Below are 20,226 nucleotides of genomic sequence, written 5' to 3'. Positions count from 1 at the left end.
CAGGGCATCAACAGCGGCAAAATATGAGCTCTCAGAGTATATTCACACCAGCACCCCTGAAATATTCTGTTTTCATGGCTTTACTGTCCACTTGCTCCACATGTCTGGAAGAATACTCGCCTGTAGTTGTAAACACATTATCGCACAATTCAACTTCACAAGCTATCTTTAGCAGCTAGAATTTAAAGTCAAGTATTTTGGGTTCAAACCGTGTCAGGTGCAATGTGACACGCTGGCAGCAGACTGATTTCATGCATTTAAACTTAGGTTTACAATCTGACAGTGAATTTAGAACCTAACTTCTACATTTTGCTATCAAATAGCTAGTTTTAGTGCACAAACTCTGTTTTATCTCTTTTTGGGCTGCATTATGTCTTGCATCACGGGGTCATACTCCTGCATAGCGTGTTATTTCAGTTATGATACATTCAGAACAGTTACTCTGATGATTCCTTGTTCTTTAAAAACATTTCTAAAACAGGAATTACTTGTTATAGTGTTTTTCTACGATGCGATGCAGCTTTTTGCACTTTAAGTATCAGAACTCTTCATCCACCCTGGTTACACTTTAAGTTGTGAAAATATTGCAAATTTAAAAATCAGCCATGACGTCCAGTCTAATATACATTTTCATACATATATACTAAGATACATAATCTGGGGTTTTTTTTGCTCCAAATTCTCTTCATACTGAATTCTCCAAGAGACTCGGCCTAAAAATGATACAAAGCATAGAAGTAGGTCCTTTCAATGTGATGCTACATCTATTAGCATTCAAAACTAGAATTTAGTGTAATGCTGTATTAGAAAAGGATAACGCCATGCTGTTTAAATTACGCTATTCAAAAGAGCTATTTCTCCTAATGACAGGATTTGCCACAAAACAGTGAAGGGACGTGCAAAAAGCCTCATCTGCACAGAGAAAAAAAAAAAAGGCCCCACTGTACATGCAGTAAACGGTACATAATCCAAGTTTGTAACAAATAAAATTACAACAGTTTATACCACACGAGACGTCCTTTCTCCTTCTTTCCTGATATGATTTTCTGAGAGACACATTAGCCCACAAGAGACATCAAGATAGCAGTGAGAACAAAAGGCGAGAGCGGAGAGGGCTACTTTCCCTGCAGAGATAAAGCCGGATAATTTCATGAATGAAAAATTAAGTCAATAAAATTACAACAAAAAGGCCCTTGAGCACTTTGAGTAGGAGTGCAAATTCATGTGTGAAAGCAACTGGATTGTTGTGTTACGGAATGAAAGCTGAGTGATACCCTATCACCTAAAACCAGAAGGTTTTGGAATCAGTCCCCCCCCTCCTGTTTTCCCCTCCACTTTCAGGCCTCTTAGTCTCCCTGGTTTGTGCCGCTCTCTGGGGAGCTGTGGTTTCTGAAAGGTTCCTGCATGTCCTTAATCTCTCCATCTCTTTGTGTCCAGGCAAAAAATATATCCGCATGAAACTCAAGAGGCCAAAAGGAGCCAAGTTGTGTGAGAAAAAAAAAAGAGAGAGAAAAAAGTGCCTCTTTCAAGCGTTTTTGTGGAAATGGAGTAAAAAGAATTTAAAGGAAAAAGATCAAGATAAAAGTGAAGGGCTTTAAATTTGGGGCTCTATCACCGAAAGCGTATAGGTTCAGCAAAACCTGGATTAGTTTGATTTCACTTGGATCACAGGTTAATCAATGGTTTCCCTTACAAACACTATCTCCAAACCTGTTTCCATTTTAAGAATAATAAATATAACTGTGCTGTGTGTAAAGGTGGACAGGATAATGCGATTAAGTAGAATATAGAAAATATCACCATAAATCAATCACATCTATTCTTTTAGCAGATGTTGTCGTTCACAATGTTTAAAAGACAGAACTATTAAAACTAAGATTCTGTAACAAAGGTGAAGATTAAGCCTTGATGTATATAATAGTATAAATAATGTGTATAAACGGATCAAATCAGTAACATAACAGTTGAAACAGTGGCTGGGTTTCCGGTGTCGTCATTGACTTGCATGATGTGATGAGAACAAGAAGACATGAATGGAAATGTTGAAGAAACCTCCTCTAATGCACAAAACAACAACAAAAAAAAGTTCATTTGCACCCTTCAAGACTTTGTGCATATTAGGGGAAATTAAAACAACTTTGTGAATCTTTGACCAAGCAAAAATAAAAAAGCAGCGACTCACCAGCTGCTTCTGGACTGAAACAATAAGCTCATGTGACGGACTGCCATCTTCCCAGATATGATCCACCATCCCAGATACTCCCCAGATAAAGATTAAAGTCCCCCCCCCCCATTTTCCCTTTTGTTTATGTTTATGCATTTAGCAGACACTTTTATCCAAAGCGACGTACAAATGAAGATTTAACAAGCTGTAGAAAAAAAGCTAACAAAAAACTACATAGAAGGAACCCACGAGTCCGACTCTGTCAGAGGTGACAGAGTAGAGATAGGGTGCAGGCATAGAGGGAAGTACAGAAAGATAAAGTGCAGAGATAGAGGTGGTAGGGAAGTACAGGGTAAGAGCTCGGATAGGAGATGCTCTCTGAAGAGCTGGGTTTTCAAGAGTTTCTTGAAGACAGACAGGGACGCCCCCTGTTCTGGTAGCGCTCAGTAGGTCATTCCACCATCTTTCGTAGATGTTCATTGCAGTTTTGTTTTATTAGTCTACTTCTTCCACTGGTGTTCATTTCAAAAGTAAGTCCATAGTTAAAGATACGGAAAACTTACAAATAAGGGCTCAGGTGTCACTCTCCAGCACCACCTTCACTTCTAAATATGATTTTTCTGGCTCTATAAAGAGCAATTTGGCAACGACTGAAGGCACAAACTAGTAGCTGATGTCATGGTGTCTATCAGTCTATGGCTACATTTGACCTGTCTCACAGAACAGTTCAGAATTCACCTCTGGGCTCACTTTTGGAATATTTTGGAGTCACCCATCAACCTTCAAAACTGCTCTTCAGACAGCCTTTGTTGTCTTCTCAGAATGTTGTCCATCAGGATAAACAATAAAAGCATCAGATCCACACACACACACACACCAGCCAGTCCAACAGAAAGTGTATGCTCCACACTCTGATTATTGGAACTTCAAAGGAATGTGGACCTCAAGATGCCAGAGCACAGAATGATAGCACCTGTAAGCTCGGCTAGTTGAGGTTGCTGCAGCCAGAGTATCGAGTTTTGTGCGGGAAAAAGCACTCGCATCCACTGTTTTGTACATCATCATGTCTTTATTTGAGTGTAAACAAACTCTGAAAAGAGCATCAGCCAGGTTCTTGATTATTGGCATTAACATGATTAATTTATTTTGCAGTCACAGATAAAACATGATCACTCCACCGCAAAAAAAAAAAAAAAGGTCTTCTTGAACAAGTCACGTCATGTTCAACTCTGTCCTGGAATATTTTCCACCAATGCAGCCTTAAAAATGAATGCACTGAACACAGTTTGAAACTGGCAGGTTATTGTACTGAAAGGAAAACAAAATGCCCTTGGAGCAGTCGCCTGAGTGAGGCCTTGAAATAATCTCACAGCACGACAGACTTCATCCACGATAAAAATGATTGTAAGACTATAAAAGACTGAATTGTTCAAGTGATCCTGTTTTGCAGCGTGTGTAATAAATAATGACACTTCCATATGAACTGTACGCGACCCAAGTTCAGTCCAGAACTGTAAATTCATTTTTACTTGGTGGATGCCGTGTAAGGTGCTGAGCATGTCTGTGTAAGTGAAGCCGAAACGTCATCACCTGGGAAGGTGTAGTGTTCTGTCCGTGTGAGTATGCTGATGTGTGTCTGTGTTGAAGGTTTGGACACAACCAGGTGTCCAGAGGCTCATCGGGTTAGTAGCAAATCAAATAGTTAAATACATAACAGGACAAGAGTTGCAAAAATAACCCTCTTAAAAATAACAAATAAAACTTGTCATCACAGCAGTATAGTGTTAAGCTCATGTGCAACAGAATCCGTTTAGTCACTTTCATCATTCATGAACAAAAAAATATATATTTACAATCAAACAGGAAACAAACACAGAAATCACAGTAAAAAGAAATGTGACCACATTCAGAACCACAGACGAGTTATGGGACTTACACGAGCTGACAATGTAAATGTAGTGTGTGTTTGGGTTTACTGACCTATTCTGACAGACTTCTACACATTTTCCACTGACCTTAAAGGTGAAAACCACACAAATAAGAAAGCCAAGTACCAGCCTCCATCTTCAGTGACAGAAGAAGAGTTTTTCCACCGTTAACAATCCCCAATTCAGCCAAAACACGAAGCGAAATCAAGAATATGGTGCCTGCATGGCAACTACAGTTAAATTAATTCTGATTTATAAGTGCATTTCGCAATTTTAGGGTTACTTTTAGCAGGTGTATACGGCTGAAACAGAGTAGCAAAAAGTGAAACCGTTTGGAAGTCAAAAAGCCTTTAAAATACTCCAGATATACTCATGGATTTGTGGGTGGAAGCAGACAGTTAGAAGGGTTTAAGAGCTTGTACTGTCTTTGTAGTTTGTGTCATATTCTGTCGTGTTTCAGAGAGTCAAGAGGCACACGCGCCTTTCAAGACGGGACTGATGCACCTTCGTTGCACGTCGATGCCATGTGTACATGTTGATCCCCGCTGATACGCTGAGGCAGTAGCAGAGGCAAAGTGGGACGTGTGCGTAAGAACAAGCCGGCAGAGCTGAACGCGCCTCTCTAACCAGCGACGCTGCTTACATTCAGCTCGGTGTGTATAGGGACACATCAATGCAGGGTTGACCCACCCCTCACTGATATATTACACAACAGAAGAACAGCGGCAGGTTAACGAGGAAGCTGGACAAAGAGGGCTGCTCTCGCATAGAAAAATGTCTCGGTAAAGGAAAAGGTTTTGCCAAACATGGCATGTTAATGATATCAGGACATGTGATAGAAGTTGGTATAATGAGAAGATTACCAACAAAGAAGAAGAGATGTAAAATAAACTAAACCTGTTAGCTGGAGTTTGGGTGCAACAAAACAAGCTTCACTCTTATTAGACTTTAACAAAATAGCTTTGGAAGTGGCGTGCGAGTCACTTCTTTCATCACTGAGACAAGGACAGCGATGTTGAGAAAATCTGTCTTTGAAGAGGGAGGCTGGGCTGCCTTTGACAGAACAGCTTTCTAAGCTGCTGGAACTCTAAAAGAGCATCCTGCTTTTGTTGTGTGACAGTATGCACTCGTGGCTGAGGCCATAAGTGTGTGTGTGTGTGTGTGTGTGTGTGTGTGTGCAATAACCTTCAATCACACCTCCTTTTAAGGCTTTCAAGCTGCTTTGGATCAAAGTCAGTCCCAGGGGATAATTCAGCATCAACATTGAGTTCAGAGACATCATAGCCTACCTTCGTATACTCCTGAATTCAATTTATTCAGGCACATCTCAACACCTACGTGATCTTTTGATTCACGAAAGGAGATTGACGTCTCTCCAGCCACTCATCTTCTACTGGCTTCAATTTGTTAGGTTCACGTGACTTTTGCTTCTTGGTTTAAACACTTTACCCTAACGTCAAATCAGGATTGGAAAGAGTCCCCCAAGAGAAAAACAAGGATAAGATTCACATCCAAGACTGAAATTTAAGCCCTCGTCTTAGAAGCTGCGAGAGTGCAACAGATGTGCCACCGACTGAAGCCAAAACAGCGCAGGGATAACGAGAAAAAGAAGTGTTAAAAATGTTAAAATGAACCCCACACTGGCCACAATATTAGAATAGATCAACAGTACATTAGGCTATACGCGTCTTCATAATTCATAATATATAGCAGTCGCAGCCGCCGCCATCCAGTTTTAGAAACACGTTTGACGGAGAGGGAGGGGACAGGAGGAGGAGAACTTCTTTCTGGAGTTGGTTTTAAATAAATATTGTATTTGTTCCTCCTGCCTGGCAGGCTGGGAAGAGAGATGTGGCAGATGATGGCGAAGGGTGGGGTGGGGGGGCTTCTATGTGAAGTTCTGGAGTGGCTGGCTGACCCTCATGCAGGCCCAGTAGAAGGCCCGAGCCAAGGTGACGAGAACCAGGAGCAGCATTACGGCCCACGAGGCGTAGATCCCGGGGTAGGTCTGAGCCTTCACCCACGTTCCAGCCTGAAGCGACATGACACAGGGGAGTTCAGTCCTGAGTTCAATCAGGCTTGCAAAGCTTTTCTGAACTTAGCATCTTACCATATATGATCATTTATTCACCAAATGATAAGAATTAGTCTGAAAAACCTCCTACGGCTTAAAGCAAAAAGGTCAAATACTTTATTTTGTTCAATCAGCTACATACAGACAACAAAATTAATCACTGCAGGTCTAAATCCAACAGAAATTCACTTTACAGCCAAGGCAACACAAACAAAACATTCAGTTCAGTTCTGAAGCAACGCTGAATTTTTCTGTTTCAAAGGCACAATTCTTTATGCAAAAGCTACAGAGGAGTGACTTGGGGATGAAGGCGTAAGTAGTTTTGCCATCAAGTATTAAATGTGCAGCTGCTCAGTAAGAAAATATTTAATGAAGATGGCAAAAATGACTTTGAGAGAACCCACAGGGACTTTCTGCGACTATGAAGACATGAATTCCCATTTTAACGCTACAACACAGGAGCAAAGCTAACATGTATTATAAAAAGTGAATTAAATAAAATAAAACCTGATTCACAGAGCATTTGTTTTATACAACCCCCCCCCCAGGGCTGAGATTAATGCTTTTATGTGGAATAAAACACCAATATTTAAAACTTGTAAGCCTAGGAACAGACTTCCAGTAAAGGTTTTGATGCAGAAAGAAATACCCATGAGGTCAAAACTAAAACTGTTCAACCGGGCCTAAAAATCATAAATATGCTAGAACGTCAGCGGTTTTCTTGCCGTCAGCCTCCTTGTTTTAATGATATTTAACCTCCTGCCGATGCTCCCTATACGCCACGCATGCAGCACGTTAAAACCTTTATGGTTATTTTCTTACTCATAATTTAGTCAAGTCTGGAAAAGCATTTTTCAAAGTATAATAATTTAGATTTTTGATGTTAAAAGGTTGTTGATGCAGTTTGGCATTTATCTCCTCTTGTTCAAGTCGTTTAATCAAAAAGCCTTTTAATAAACAAGCAGATTCAATGGTGGGACGTTTACTGCCACTACAGCAGCATTATGCAACACTCTCACCAGAGCACATTTAATGTCTGCACTTTGCTGACGTGTGTTCATGCTTTCAGGCACGTTTGCCTGTGTGAAGTAGACCATTTAGTGCTCATAGTGCGCCCTCTGCTGTTCACGGAGCAGAGTGTGCCGACCATCTGATTCTGTCTGGATATCACCGCACTCTTCATTTACTCCGGACTTGGGCTGGGACATTCGAATTTCTAAGCTGAATGGCGATATGCGGCAGATCCCCTACTTTTATTTGAATCAGGCTAATTTCTTAGTTTCATGTCAATGCTACGCATATGACCTCACAAGCACTTTAAATCAAATGATTGAATTATGTAAAGACTGTTTTCAAGTTAAAAGCCTCCAGGTTTTCTTGTCCTGCTCAAACAGCAAACATATAAGGAGAAACATAGTTTGAACATATATGATTGTATAGTATATGTTAACGTGCTGGATAAATCCAGTCTATAACAGGTAAACATCAACATGAACAGATCTTTAAATAACTGAACATGTACAGCTGTATATGGAAGTAACACTTGATAAGAATACATTTAATTTAGTCGAGAATTTGTGAATAGAGGTGGTTACTTTTTTGAAAAGCCATCGTCACTCAGTTGGAATCAATATGGAGGCATTTTAAGCTAATATAGCTCAGGGTGTTGCAGACAAACTCGGAGGGAAAGGTGGGGGCAGGGCTACGTGCATGTGAGGAGATGTACACGCAGAAACAGCTGACATTAGACTGTAAACATTAGAAAGTCAGTGTCCAGCCCTACTCCAGACTGCCTTCAAAATGAAGACTTACTGTGTTCAGATCCTTTAATAGCAGTTTACTCTGATTATTTGAATGAGAACAACTAGCAGAAGTGCTCTTTTCTGTTCGCCTGACGCTGCTGACGTATAAAATAGAGTTTGTGTAATGTCTCACTGACAAATAGGGGCTTGTCGCTGTGTCTGAAAGGTAGCGGCGAGGTGAACGCCCTCCGTGTTAAACAAGTGACAACAAGAGAGATTGCAACTGTATGCCCTTTTCCTACTTCATTAGTTTTATCTGCAAATGTAAGGGAGGCAAACAGAGCTTATTTAGAAAATACTGACTCCCAAAAAAAAAAAGGTAATTGCACGCCTCTGCCAGGTCTTTTATCAATGAACAACATTCTAGTCTCATCTGGATGGCGGTATGTCACCGAGAGGCCTGCACTCACCATCAGCCCGGCGGTGGAAATGCTGAACAACAAGCAGAGTAGAAAACACCACAAGCTCCGCCTCCGAGGATACCTCTGGCCAATGGAAGAGCTGCAGAAGAGATGATATGAAAAGATATCAGAAAATGATGCCAAACATAACAGAAGGACAAGCTCAGCTGCCATAATTAACAATGGCTTTATTACTGACACATAATGAATAATGATGGTACCACCTGCAGAAACCCTACTGTCCACATTCAGTCCAGGTTTTCAGAGCATTTTGGATCTGACTGACTTAAATCTCATTAGTAAGACTGCATCGGTGCACACAAGCTTTGCTATATAAACATGTGCACAGAACTGTAATGAAGAAAGAAAACAAACTGTATCATTAAATCATAATTATGAAAAAAAACTGGCATCACAGGAACTATTCGTACCCGGTTTTATCTGCCAATTCCCTTTCTTTACAGCGGTGTGCATGACCTTTGCTCACAATGTTAAGACGCTTCTAAAGGTAGTGATACAGAAACATGGATGGCAGCTAAGACTGGTAAGATAAATATCTTCAAACATTTGAGGTAAGAGACCAAGTCACATTACGAGGGTGAAAAAGGTTTGAATGAACAACAAATAAAGCAATCAGCCTTTCAGAGCGACCCTGAGGTCACTTCCTGCCCACTTTGTGTTTTCTCTTCAGCATCTTTGCGTTTAAGCTTTAGTTAAATGCCAAATTCTGTGAAGGCAAAATGTAAAAAGGATGATGAGAGCAGTGGGTGTAATGGATGATTTGCTCATAGCTACTTACACTTTCCTGCAGTGTGGGCACCTGGCCAGTGTCCGATCCGTGAACTCTGTCCACTGAAATCACAAAGAGAAAAATGTGAGCTTCAGGTGGAGCCAAAAAGCGAGCGGCACAATTGCCAAGTTATCAGTTACTGTGATGAAAACTTCCAAGTATTACATTAACTTTAATTGCCTTTGACCTCTATTCTAACACACATTTTTTTGGTTTGCTTTCGCTTACACCATGTACACCTGGTATGTCCTTTAACCAAAAAAACACATTAAAGGTTATGGAGGCGATGTGAAGCGGACATTTTACAGTAGGTTGCTTCCTGTGTAACCAGATATTACAAGAAAAGAACAGATTTTTCCACATTAAATGACGATGAGGTCCAACGTACTTTTTTCTTTTACTGAAAAACAATCCAAAGCACAAAGATGCTGGATTTTCGTGTGCATTTTTTCATTATAAATCTCTTAAATTAAAGCTATGCCAGCAAGATAAATCAGGCCTAAAACAGCTTAGAAACTTGAAGATAAATTCCTCTCTTAAGGCCTTTGTAAAGAAAACTTTAGAGATGTGCAGCCACTATCTGAATTCCTGGCACCAGGTGCTGGTGTGCTACACAAAACATGAAGAATAGGTGCAGACACCTGCTCTGTTTGGGTGTGATGCATTTATAAACCCCACAGAGCAGAATAGTGGCCGTATTTTACATTATTCTTGTCGCGATGTTGCATAAACAGCACGGAGAACATGTTCAATAGACCTGTGACAACAGATTCTCTTGCAACATCACCTGGGGCACACAATTGTATTTTCCTTCAGCCGCCCTGTCTTTAAGCAGGTTCACAAAGTCCAGCTGAATTTTAAACACCCCGTGGGATCCATCTGTACTCAAACTATATCAACCTCCTCTCTTTCATCATACATCCAAACCATCTTCACCTGTCTCGCAGAGTGTTAAAAGAGCGGCAAGAAAAAAAATGTTGCTTCCCCTTCAGCACAAAATGACTGTAATACATCAGCAGAGAGTTGATGGGGTTATTGATCTGCAGCAATAACTCAACATTCTCTTGGCCCGGAGCAAGGATGTTTTTGGCTCTTCAATAATTCACCTTCTACAGTATATTTCAAAACAAAAACCTTGCAGGGCTACTGAACCTGTCACAGGATACTTTAGCTGTGGAGAATAAAAGCGTCACTAGAGAAACAAAACGGCAGAGGCCAGAACAGTTTTATCATTCAGGATAATGACACATCCTCTCTTCAAAACATTTTTATTAGATCTCGGCTCTCTGTGGTGAATGTGATTTTAACGGTTATATACTTTTCAGCTTTAAGCCATAAACCTCAACAGGTGAGGTGGGGACCTGAGCCTGGGCTGGTGGTCGTAATGACACTGCGAGTCTTACTCCACCTCAGAGTCTCATGAGTAGAATTAAAATATAGACTTTACTGGTGGCTAACAATCCCAATTCAAAATGTGTGCAAGGAACTATGCACCTTGAAAACCTGTAGCAGGTGTCAAATAAAATGTAAAGTACGGATGTGCACTGACAGCATAAATCTGCGGAGGAGCTTTTGGTGCTGGCTCAGGTGTCAACACCTGACTGAAAGGGCCTTAATCTCCATCAGAGCTACTCCTTACTATGTGCTGTCTGACAATATTTACAGGGGAGATCCAGTATCCTTTAAAAGCAGGACTCATATGTTGTATGAGGTTAAACCATTAAAGGCCAAAATATAGTAACAGGTAAGAAAAGGTAAAAAAAAAAGGAGCGAAAGAGGAAGATAATGCCTGGTTAATGGATAAAGGGCAGCACAGACACTTCAGGCACACAATAAATCCTGCTTAAGTGTGAAACTTTATCATGTGAGAACACCTTGGCAACACGGTCAGCTCTATTAGCTGAATGATGACAATGAGGTGTGACTAAATCTATGAAGTTGACCTTTGAGGTGTGCCGCTTTTAAGGCCAATCCATTTCTTTTTGTTTCCAGTCCAAATCTGAGTGGATTTATTTTTTTGTTTAATTTCTTTTGCCTTAAACCAGCTGTTAAACTGTTTTTCTGGCCCAATACCTGTGACCAGTGGATATTTTAAAGGGTTACCAACCCTCTAATCTAACTCCCAGATTTCCCAAAAAATTACTATTATTGTTAGTATTTGGCTTTCATTCATTCATTCATTCATTCTAAAGCATGTTTTTAAGCAGAGAGCTGGTACCAGGAAGGTGTTGCTGCAGTGTCCACAGGAGACTCTGGCTCCAGTGGGCTGGGGGTCAGGACTGGCCGGACCCGGATGAACTGGACCCAGATTTATTATCCTCTTACTGAAAGGAGACAGACAAGCACACAAAGTCAACATTGGCACCCCAAGTGACTCATGACTTATTCAGTGCAAGCAGACTATAGTAATAATACTTGATGTTTTGAGTTGATGTTTCAAGGACAGACTGCAGCTCTGCTTTATGGACTCATTCAGCAGCCAGTCCTCTTTTTTACTACAATCATTGCTTTTTCTAAAATCTGCCACCTGATGCTAACAGTAGCTCAGGATCCCCTGATCAGAAAGGGCCACTGAGATGTGTCTGGTTCAAATGCAAAACAGGGACAGCGGGAAAAAAGCACATCATCAAAGCAGATGATTGATAATAATAATGCATTCACAATCTCAACTTCATGATCTGCATTTGTAAATCTATTGTGAGTTTCTGACATTTGTGACGGCAGATTTAGCGATTTTTAGATAACAATAGCACATATTTATGTATAAGGATAACTTTAAAAATCTAAAGAAACATAAAAGCTGAAAAGTTTCTCCTACATATTTCATGCCTCAGGCATAAACACAGACTTTTATCCGTCTCACCAATTATACCCAGCTGCAGCAGCATGATGTTCAGTTGAGCTGCCAAAGCTGTGCATTTTAAGTGACAGACAGCCTTGTGTTTTCACTGGATAAAACTCATACTATGCAAACGGCTGAAGAACAACTGAGGCAGTTCTGTCTTAAACTGGTTCAATTTATACCCAAAAAAGACTGTCACAAGTTATATCTCACACATCTCAAATGCAACTTAAGGGACTTCAAGTGTAGATATTGTATATAACTTCTCTCTTTCTAGAAGTAAATGTGGCAAATTCCTGGACACATTTACAGTGATACAGTTTAATGATGATCAGCCAACTTAAGCAGAGGTGCAAAATTTTGGAGGAATAAACAGAAAGGATGCAAGCGGACCGACTTCCACTCTGGACAACACTAAGCACACTTCTACCCACTCACACTAGCATATTTTGAACAGTGACAGGCAGAGAGATTACACAATGAGCTGGTCACTGTCGGCATCAAGCGGTAGCTCGGCTGTGCTGTGGATAGGGAAGGAAATGATCTAAGGCAAGTCGTCCCTTGTTGCTGCAGAAGCAGATGAGACATGAGAGCTGCTGCTTCATCTACAAGCTCAGGTGGGTGAAGGTGAGAGGCCGTAGCTGAAATGATTGGTCACAAGCACCCTGTGTGCAAAGTGTTTCAAAAAAAGATAACTTGGTAAGATAGACCATTTATCCATCTTTGTGTGATGATAATAATATGAATGAATTTTCAAAGTGTGTGTTTGATCAGGAGCTGCTCTTGGGAATTTATCAAATATATTATAATAAAAAAAATTATATTTGTTCATTTGGCCTTTACTCAAATAGACTCGAGATATAAAATCTCTTTTACGAGCAGCAACAGTTACACAAGTGGAGACACAATATCCACACAGCAATATGCACTAAATAAAAGTATACCTCCTATCTGAGTATATCTATACCAGAGAGATGCAAGATGAACTCGACTTTTTGCAAGCTACAGACTGAAAATTTACTCTCAACATAAACCCGATTTCTAAATGAGTTATTGACTAAAACAACCCTGTATGCATACAGCATACTCCCTAACCAGACACATTTCTCCTAAAAATGATGACATGCAGAAGTGAAACCAATGATGTGGCTGTTCTAATGAGGCTTTTATTTCCTTATCTGGCCGGCTGAGCTCGGTATGTAAACTGTGCTGAGAGCACAGCCTTAATTGAGGGACTGCTGTTCCCACTACACCTTGTTTCCTCTGCTTCACTTCTCTCCAAGAGCAGTACATAATGCTACTGCAGTCTCACAGTGCAGAGACTCACAGTCAAACACAAATAACTTCTCACCAATATGGTCGGGGACAGGCAATCCTCTGGGAAGTGACTTTGCAGATGAGAAGACAGTTGCAGGGGCAGCGAACGTACTTCTTCCCTGCTGGGGCATTCTTAATGGGCTGCAGAGGGAGACAAACACACAGCAGGAAGAGATAAGAAGACAGCAGAGCAATGGATTAGAAGAGAGAGATGAGAAGAGAACGAGCCAATTATAATTGATGGACGAGGATGAACTAAAAGTACAAGAGGGAGAGAGGTATTCTGGGAAAAACTGGATGTGACTGTACACAAACTGCAGGTTAACAGTTCAAAAGACACCATAAAAGGACTGAGTATAAAGCCTGTGTAATGGAAATGAGTTACGATAGAAAATTAGACTTTAACCATTGTGCATCCGTTCTGTCACAGTCTTGGTAAGTAAAAGCACAATAAAGGCCATTTAGACGTCTTCTGCGAACAAAGAGGCTCACCCCAGCCCTTCCTGTCAGTAAAGAAGACTCCAAACAAACTTTTTCTTTTAAGCACCCTGAAAACCTTTCCCCAGGCTTTGTGGCACTGCAATAATAAATATAAAGTTTTTTCATGGGTGATCATGAAGCCACTATAAATTAATCTCTTTAAGATATTACATATTCCTTCCCTCACTTGTTCCTGATTGCCAGCCCCGACAGTCAGCATCATGCTGGAACTTGAGTGGCCGATTTGTTAGGTTTGTTAGGTATTAACCTCTGACATTTCAAATTACTTTGAGACTGTTACTGGTGAACTACAGTTCCCAGGTGGACACGCTCAGCCATGGTGTTAATTGCTTGTTTCATTCATGTCTTCGAGCAGGTCAAGAACAACCTATGAACCTTCTGAAAGAGTGTTTCAGAAAAATTCAAAGCATCACTGGAGATTCTGGCATTTTATTGCTTTTTGGCTCCCTCTACAGTTTGGGACACAACAACCACTGTCATACAAATAAAACTGAATCCTGAAGATGCCCAGGACACCTTCAGATGCCACCAAAAATGTCTAGCAACAAGGTCGGATAAAGTTACAGGACCTAAAGAGAATTATATTTATAGATTGTGATACATGTGAAGAACAAAGAGACTAACCAAATCTGTATCACTGCATTATGTTCTCCAAAACAACCAATACCCGAGTAGTTAATTCAGTTATTTTTATGTTTTACATGGAAACAATGACCGTAAATGTAGTACCTTTAAAGGCATCTTTGCAAAAGGCCTGTATTTATTTCTGCAAAGGACGCTTCGTCAGGATTTGAGATGTTACTTGACAGAGGAAACAAGTGGTAAAGCGATCATCCGATCACGTGGCTTCTCATACCACTGCTATGCTGATGATACCCAGCTCTATCTGACGACCACACGGTCTCAGCACGAATCTCAGACTGTCTCTCTGATATATCGACATGGATGAAAGCCCATCACCTCCAACTAAACCTCTCAAAAACTGAACTGCTTGCCTTCCCAGCCAAACCAACCTTATACCACAGCATCTGCATCCAAACTGGATCGATATCTCTTGCTTCATCATAATTGATGACCAGCTGACCTTTAAAGATCATATTGCCTCCGTCGCTCGATCGTGCCGCTTTGCACTGTTAAACATAAGAAAGATCAGGCCGTACCGCACCTGGTGCAGGCTATGGTCATCTCCCACCTTGACTCCTGGAACACCCTCCTAACTGGCAGATGGTCCAGATCGCGGCAGCAGTCTTCAATCAGCCTAAAAGAGCACACGTCACCCCTCTGTTCGTTGAGCTCCACTGGCTGCCCTTATCCGCCCGCATCAAATTCAAGTCACTGATGTTAACCTACAAAGTGCTTAATGGAACGGCTCCCATCTACTTGAATGCTCTTGAAAAGGCTTATGTCACGACTCTGTCACTCCGGTCGTCACAGGATTGTCGGCTAGCAGTGCCTACACCACACTTAAAACAATCCAGACTCTTTTCATGTGCCGTTCCACAATGGTGCAATAACCTACCGAGCACTTCAAGAACAGGGGCGTTCCTGTCTATCATCTCTTCAAACTGTTGAAGACCCAGCTATTCAGAGAGCATCTCTTACCCTAGCACTTACCCAGTACTTCCCTACCCCCTCTACGGCACTTTATCTTTCAAATAACTTTATAACTGAGATTTCAATGTATAAAAATATCTTCTGTTGTCTGAGCTGTGTCGCTGCTACTCAGCCTTATGATGACAAGATTTTTTCATCATAAATCTGCAGCAGGGAAATAACAATTAATACAGCTGACTTATTGAATGATTTGTTCTAATTGTCATCACACCACAACTGTTCACATTACCACAGTGTCTGATTTATTGCTCTAATTAACAGTAACAATTCAGTACAAAAGACCCTACAAAAGAAAATATCGATCATAATAATGCTGCATTACATGCTACATGTCTGCACACCAGGCAATTTCAGTGTAACCGTGTCAGGGTGTTACATAACGAGGTGGTCAACGCTTAATATCAACACACCATGGACGCACTGTGTCCGTGTTCATCTACATATGCTGTCTCCATCTGTAACTTGTTTGTGTTGCCTCATGCTACATCTGGCCACATCTCACATTTCGTCTCCCATCTGCACACCGACTTGCACTGCGAGTGACACGCACTCGTGGAGCCCCATCAACCTGTGCATGTGGCAGCAGTGATTGCTAGTGAAATTACAAACCGTGTTATCATCAGCGCAACTGTCAAATTGTCCCAATCATGGTGACCTTCTTTCCGCATGTAAAGACAAGACTGGTAATTAAAGCTGCAGTTGAGCGTCTGTTTTTCCGAGTCCCGTCACAGCTCAACAGTCTTTACGCACAGAGGTAGTAATTCAAACATTCAGTGCATCGTTGTCAGTTAATTTCATGATTGTGTAATTGCTACATAATCATAATAAGACCTATTGAGCATGCAAGCATTTCTAAATATACTGGTCCTCTTTGATTGTGTACTTGACCTCATTTTACATCAGCTCATCAGTTCACATTATATTCGAGGCAACTCTGATTATTGATTAGTTAAATACTTAATCTTAATCTATTGTGTGGATTCTATGTTCATATCAACACATTGATTATAAGCCACTTGGAAGAGGACCAACACCATAAACTTAAATAACCAAATCAGAAATGTATAACTTTGGGTTTTGAAGGAATGTATCGTATGCCGTTGTGTAGATTCTCAGTCATCCAGGTCATGGTAACCCTAAGAGCTTGAATAAGGGCATCTGTCAGTGTGGTTACATGCGGGCAATCAGATCGGATTAATGGCTAAATTACAATAAGATTGAGTTATTCAACTCATGCAACAAGCTTAATCCGACAAGAAATCGAATCGCATCGGGTTACTTACGATTGAATTAGGACCCCGGGAACTCGATCCGATTGCCCACTGAACGTGATTGGATCGAGCGATTGTGCGAATGCTCGAGATTTTTTCCCGAGATCATCACCCGGAAGTCGAAGGAGACGATATTACTGTTGTGGTTCCCGCCATCAGAAAGAAAGAAACAACGCGATGGAGACTGCGCCATTGTGCATCACGTTTGTGCCATAACCAGCTCATCACAAATCTAGAGGGACGGAGCTTCATCTCGCTCTTCGTTCGCCATCTTTCTCGAATGCCTTAGTTTAGTTGTTGGTGGTGAAGACGTCAACAGGAAGTGGCTCTATTAGCGATAGTTGAAACGGGTACAACGCCACTTATCTACTGTGGTATTGCATGCTTTGTGCCAGTGATTCGATTCATTCACCACCATGTAACAAAGGATAATTACCCTCAGATAAGGAGCATAACCCAACTGTAGCTATAATCGAGTTAAACTCATCATGTAAACCCACTGTGTGAGTCTTTTTCTTTATTCTTGAAGACGTTTCACCTCTCATCAAAAAGACAGTTCGAAGAAGAAGTCCAGTTACCCTCATTCAAGCTCCAAGAATGAACATGTCCCAGAATTTGAATTCTATGTTTTATAGATAATATAGACAATAATCAAAATAGAAATTCAGTCTGTTGTTTATATTGTAATTCATTCAGTAGATCTTCTGGGTCTATAAATACCACAGATAGCATGATTACTATTCTTTCACAAGTTATAGGAACTATTAGTGACCTCTCTGCAAAATCTGGGGATATCTAAAGTAATTAGAACACTAACTCTGACAAGATGCTGATAATGTCACTTCTTCACTTAAAAAGAAAACAAGACGGAAAATTTTGCTACAAGGGAGGAGGAAGACGTCTTAGAGGCAAATAATGCAAGAATAGAGGTAAAATAAGACCCCAACGTCCGATAGCAGTCTGTGACACTTCCGTGATCTACACGAAACAAGCTTTCACTGGAAGATGCAGGTCACTTGTTTGTATTTTGTGAAAAGCCACGTTCTTTCGGGATTGTTTGGTCGATGTGCTTCCTGAAACGTTGGTTTTGCATTTCACTGGAGTGTTTTCTAAAAACATCTTTGCTGTTGTGTTTCCTAAAATGTTATGTTGTGATTTAGATTTTGTGAAATGTCTGTTTTAGTTTGCATTTTCTGAAAAATGCAACAGCATCATCTTACTGTTGTTGTGTTTTCTGAAACATTTGAACCAGTGTACATTTGGGTCTTTGGGATCATCTATGAACTTACCGTGGCTTCATTGCAAACTCCACACTTCACCACATGCTGGTGGATCTTGCCCTCCACGGAGATGAGACTTTGACACACCCTGCAGCTGATAACAGGAGCACTGCCGCTCTCTGGGGAGGTGAGGGGGGAGTAGGGTGGAGGGTCCTCTCCGAGAAGCACTGAGGGCTGAGTGGGGCTTGGGAAAGGGGGGAGGTCTTAACAAGGAGCAGAGGGACAAATAATAAATACAGAAGTAATAAGATTGGTGACAAATGCAGGATTGTTCAAGCAACACAGTCATGAGAGTTGTGCAGTGGATTGGAAAATGACTCAATTCCCATGACAAGTAACCTACTACAGTAAACAAGATAATAAGATTTGGTCTCGAGTTCAACAGAAAGGAGCTTTGGAAGAAAAACACCCCTGGAATGCTGAGCAAAGTTTGTTTCGACACATGAGTCTAGGTATTTGTAAGAGACTGAGTTAAATCACAGTGTGTGGGACAGCTTAACTCATAATCAAATCATATGCAACATGCAGAGCTGCCTGCTCTACTTTCTGCATTCAGAGTAGGCTAAAACACATTTTGGAGCCATATCTCTTGCCTTTCCCACTAATGAAATTAGACTCTTCTGGTGTGAGCAGTGATTGGTCACAGATTTCTGTTACAGCATCCCTTAGCAACCTCCGTAATGGTTTTCAACCATGTCAATCAAATCAGGTGTTACTAGGATGCTAGTTAGCTAAACGTTACAGTTATCAAGCCAGCGAGTACAGTGGTCACCAATAAACTGCTGAAATGCATGCACACATTTATGTTGAGGCTGGCAAATGTTAGACTGTTTAATGTACCATTGCTATAGTGACAGTTAGCCTTTGCGGGCAGTTTGCCGGTACTAAGTAGAGCTAACTACCACGCTAATACAATGGTTGCTGGGTTAGCCTGTTAGCACATCCTCTGACAGCTTCACGTCACGACTGTAAAACAACGTAATTTTTCCTACAGGAGATGCTCAAGAGTAAATATCACACAAGCTAACATCATATTCTGCACAAGCACTGACACAACAAGCCAACTCTTTATCACTGCCACAGCTGAGGTAGCAGGCTAATAAGAATGCCCTGTCAGTGGTTGCTAGGGTAAGCTAGGCTAACTGAGGCTGGAGTCGGGTGGAGGAGAGCACCATGGATACTCACCCTCAGGTTTGTTGGGCACTGCAGCAGGAGAAAACCCACCGTTACCGCTGCCAAGAGCACCATCTCCCAGATCTGATAGTAACGGGGACCTCTCTCCGTCCGCCATACCGGGAGCGAGATTGCAGACCGATACAGTGTTGTATTGTTGTGTCGGAAATGCAGGCGTCACATGATCGCACCACCGCCGCTGCCGCTGCTGCGGTAACGGTGCCCGGGGGTGTGGCACCACACACTCTGGGATGCTTCAGAGATATTCCCTTAACAGCAGGTGAAAATGGCATGTTAGATATTGACAAAGTGGATGCGGTATGTGAACGATTTTGCCAAAATACTAAAGGGAAGAAATGTTTTTCCTTCTGACTTCAGAGGTGTAAAGACAAGTATTTATGTGCATATATATTGTTTTAATTGTTGGATGAGATGAGAACCTGTACAAGCAACAGAAATGTAGAATTTTACTTAGAGAGACTTAAAGTTTTTGTTAATTTTCCTATTCTTCATCAAACTAGAGACAGTCAGATTTCTTAGAGATATTAGTTTCTGCTCCCAACAGCTTCCTCCAAGCTGATGTATGGGATCAAATCATTATTTAAGAAAAGCAAACAAACAAAAAAATAAATTGATAAGTGCCTCTGTTCTGTCCTCTCACCCTCTGAGTGGTCTGTGGTTACATCCGGGATTGAATCAAACTAAAGATTTGATGCAATCTGTTGAATTCTCACCTTTTTTTTTTAATCAATTGGCATTTAAACAGTATGAATACAGTTATAATGAATTTGGCTGATTGGGATTATAGAAGCATTGGATTCAATTGTATTTCAATGAATTTGATTATAATTGAATTTGACTGAAATTGCCTTGAGATACATGTTGTGAATTGGTGCTATATAAATAAACTAAACCTGAAATGAAACTGAATTAATGATATTTTGAGATACAACATTAATATCATGAAATTAAACTGAAGATGGCCTAGAGATAGACAGATAGAAATCTGTTCCCTGTTTGAGCTGATGTTGTACATATCGTTGCACTTTCCAGTATTACTCTATATCAG

At 40.9% G+C, this 20,226-nt stretch overlaps 1 protein-coding gene across 1 annotated transcript; it reads right to left on the bottom strand.

Moving 5' to 3' along the window:
• Window positions 1–3,213: 3,213 nt before the first annotated feature.
• Window positions 3,214–19,381, bottom strand: pip4p1a (phosphatidylinositol-4,5-bisphosphate 4-phosphatase 1a). Its single transcript, XM_072364058.1, has 7 exons — window positions 19,170–19,381; window positions 17,994–18,187; window positions 13,353–13,459; window positions 11,378–11,483; window positions 9,169–9,221; window positions 8,379–8,469; window positions 3,214–6,124 (listed from the first exon to the last, which is right to left on the bottom strand). Exons 1-7 carry the CDS (start codon window positions 19,273–19,275, stop codon window positions 5,981–5,983), a joined length of 801 nt encoding a protein of 266 aa, XP_072220159.1. The 5' UTR covers window positions 19,276–19,381; the 3' UTR covers window positions 3,214–5,980.
• Window positions 19,382–20,226: the final 845 nt, after the last annotated feature.

Source organism: Leuresthes tenuis, unplaced genomic scaffold (assembly GCF_036924035.1).
Source record: "Leuresthes tenuis unplaced genomic scaffold, fLeuTen1.0.hap1 SCAF_14, whole genome shotgun sequence".
NCBI classification, from domain to species: domain Eukaryota; kingdom Metazoa; phylum Chordata; class Actinopteri; order Atheriniformes; family Atherinopsidae; genus Leuresthes; species Leuresthes tenuis.
Note: the sequence above shows the minus strand (reverse complement) of the source record. Positions and strands in the feature narration are given on the sequence as shown.

What these genes read in the sequence shown, in the direction of transcription:
- pip4p1a (XM_072364058.1), bottom strand. Translation starts at nt 19,275, where the DNA reads ATGGCGGACGGAGAGAGGTCCCCGTTACTATCAGATCTGGGAGATGGT. An exon ending in AGTGCCCAACAAACCTGAGG is followed by an intron (nt 18,188 to 19,169) that starts GTGAGTATCCAT and finishes CTCCTTGTTAAG; the next exon opens with ACCTCCCCCCTTTCCCAAGC. An exon ending in GCCTGTCCCCGACCATATTG is followed by an intron (nt 11,484 to 13,352) that starts GTGAGAAGTTAT and finishes GTCTCCTTTCAG; the next exon opens with TAAGAGGATAATAAATCTGG.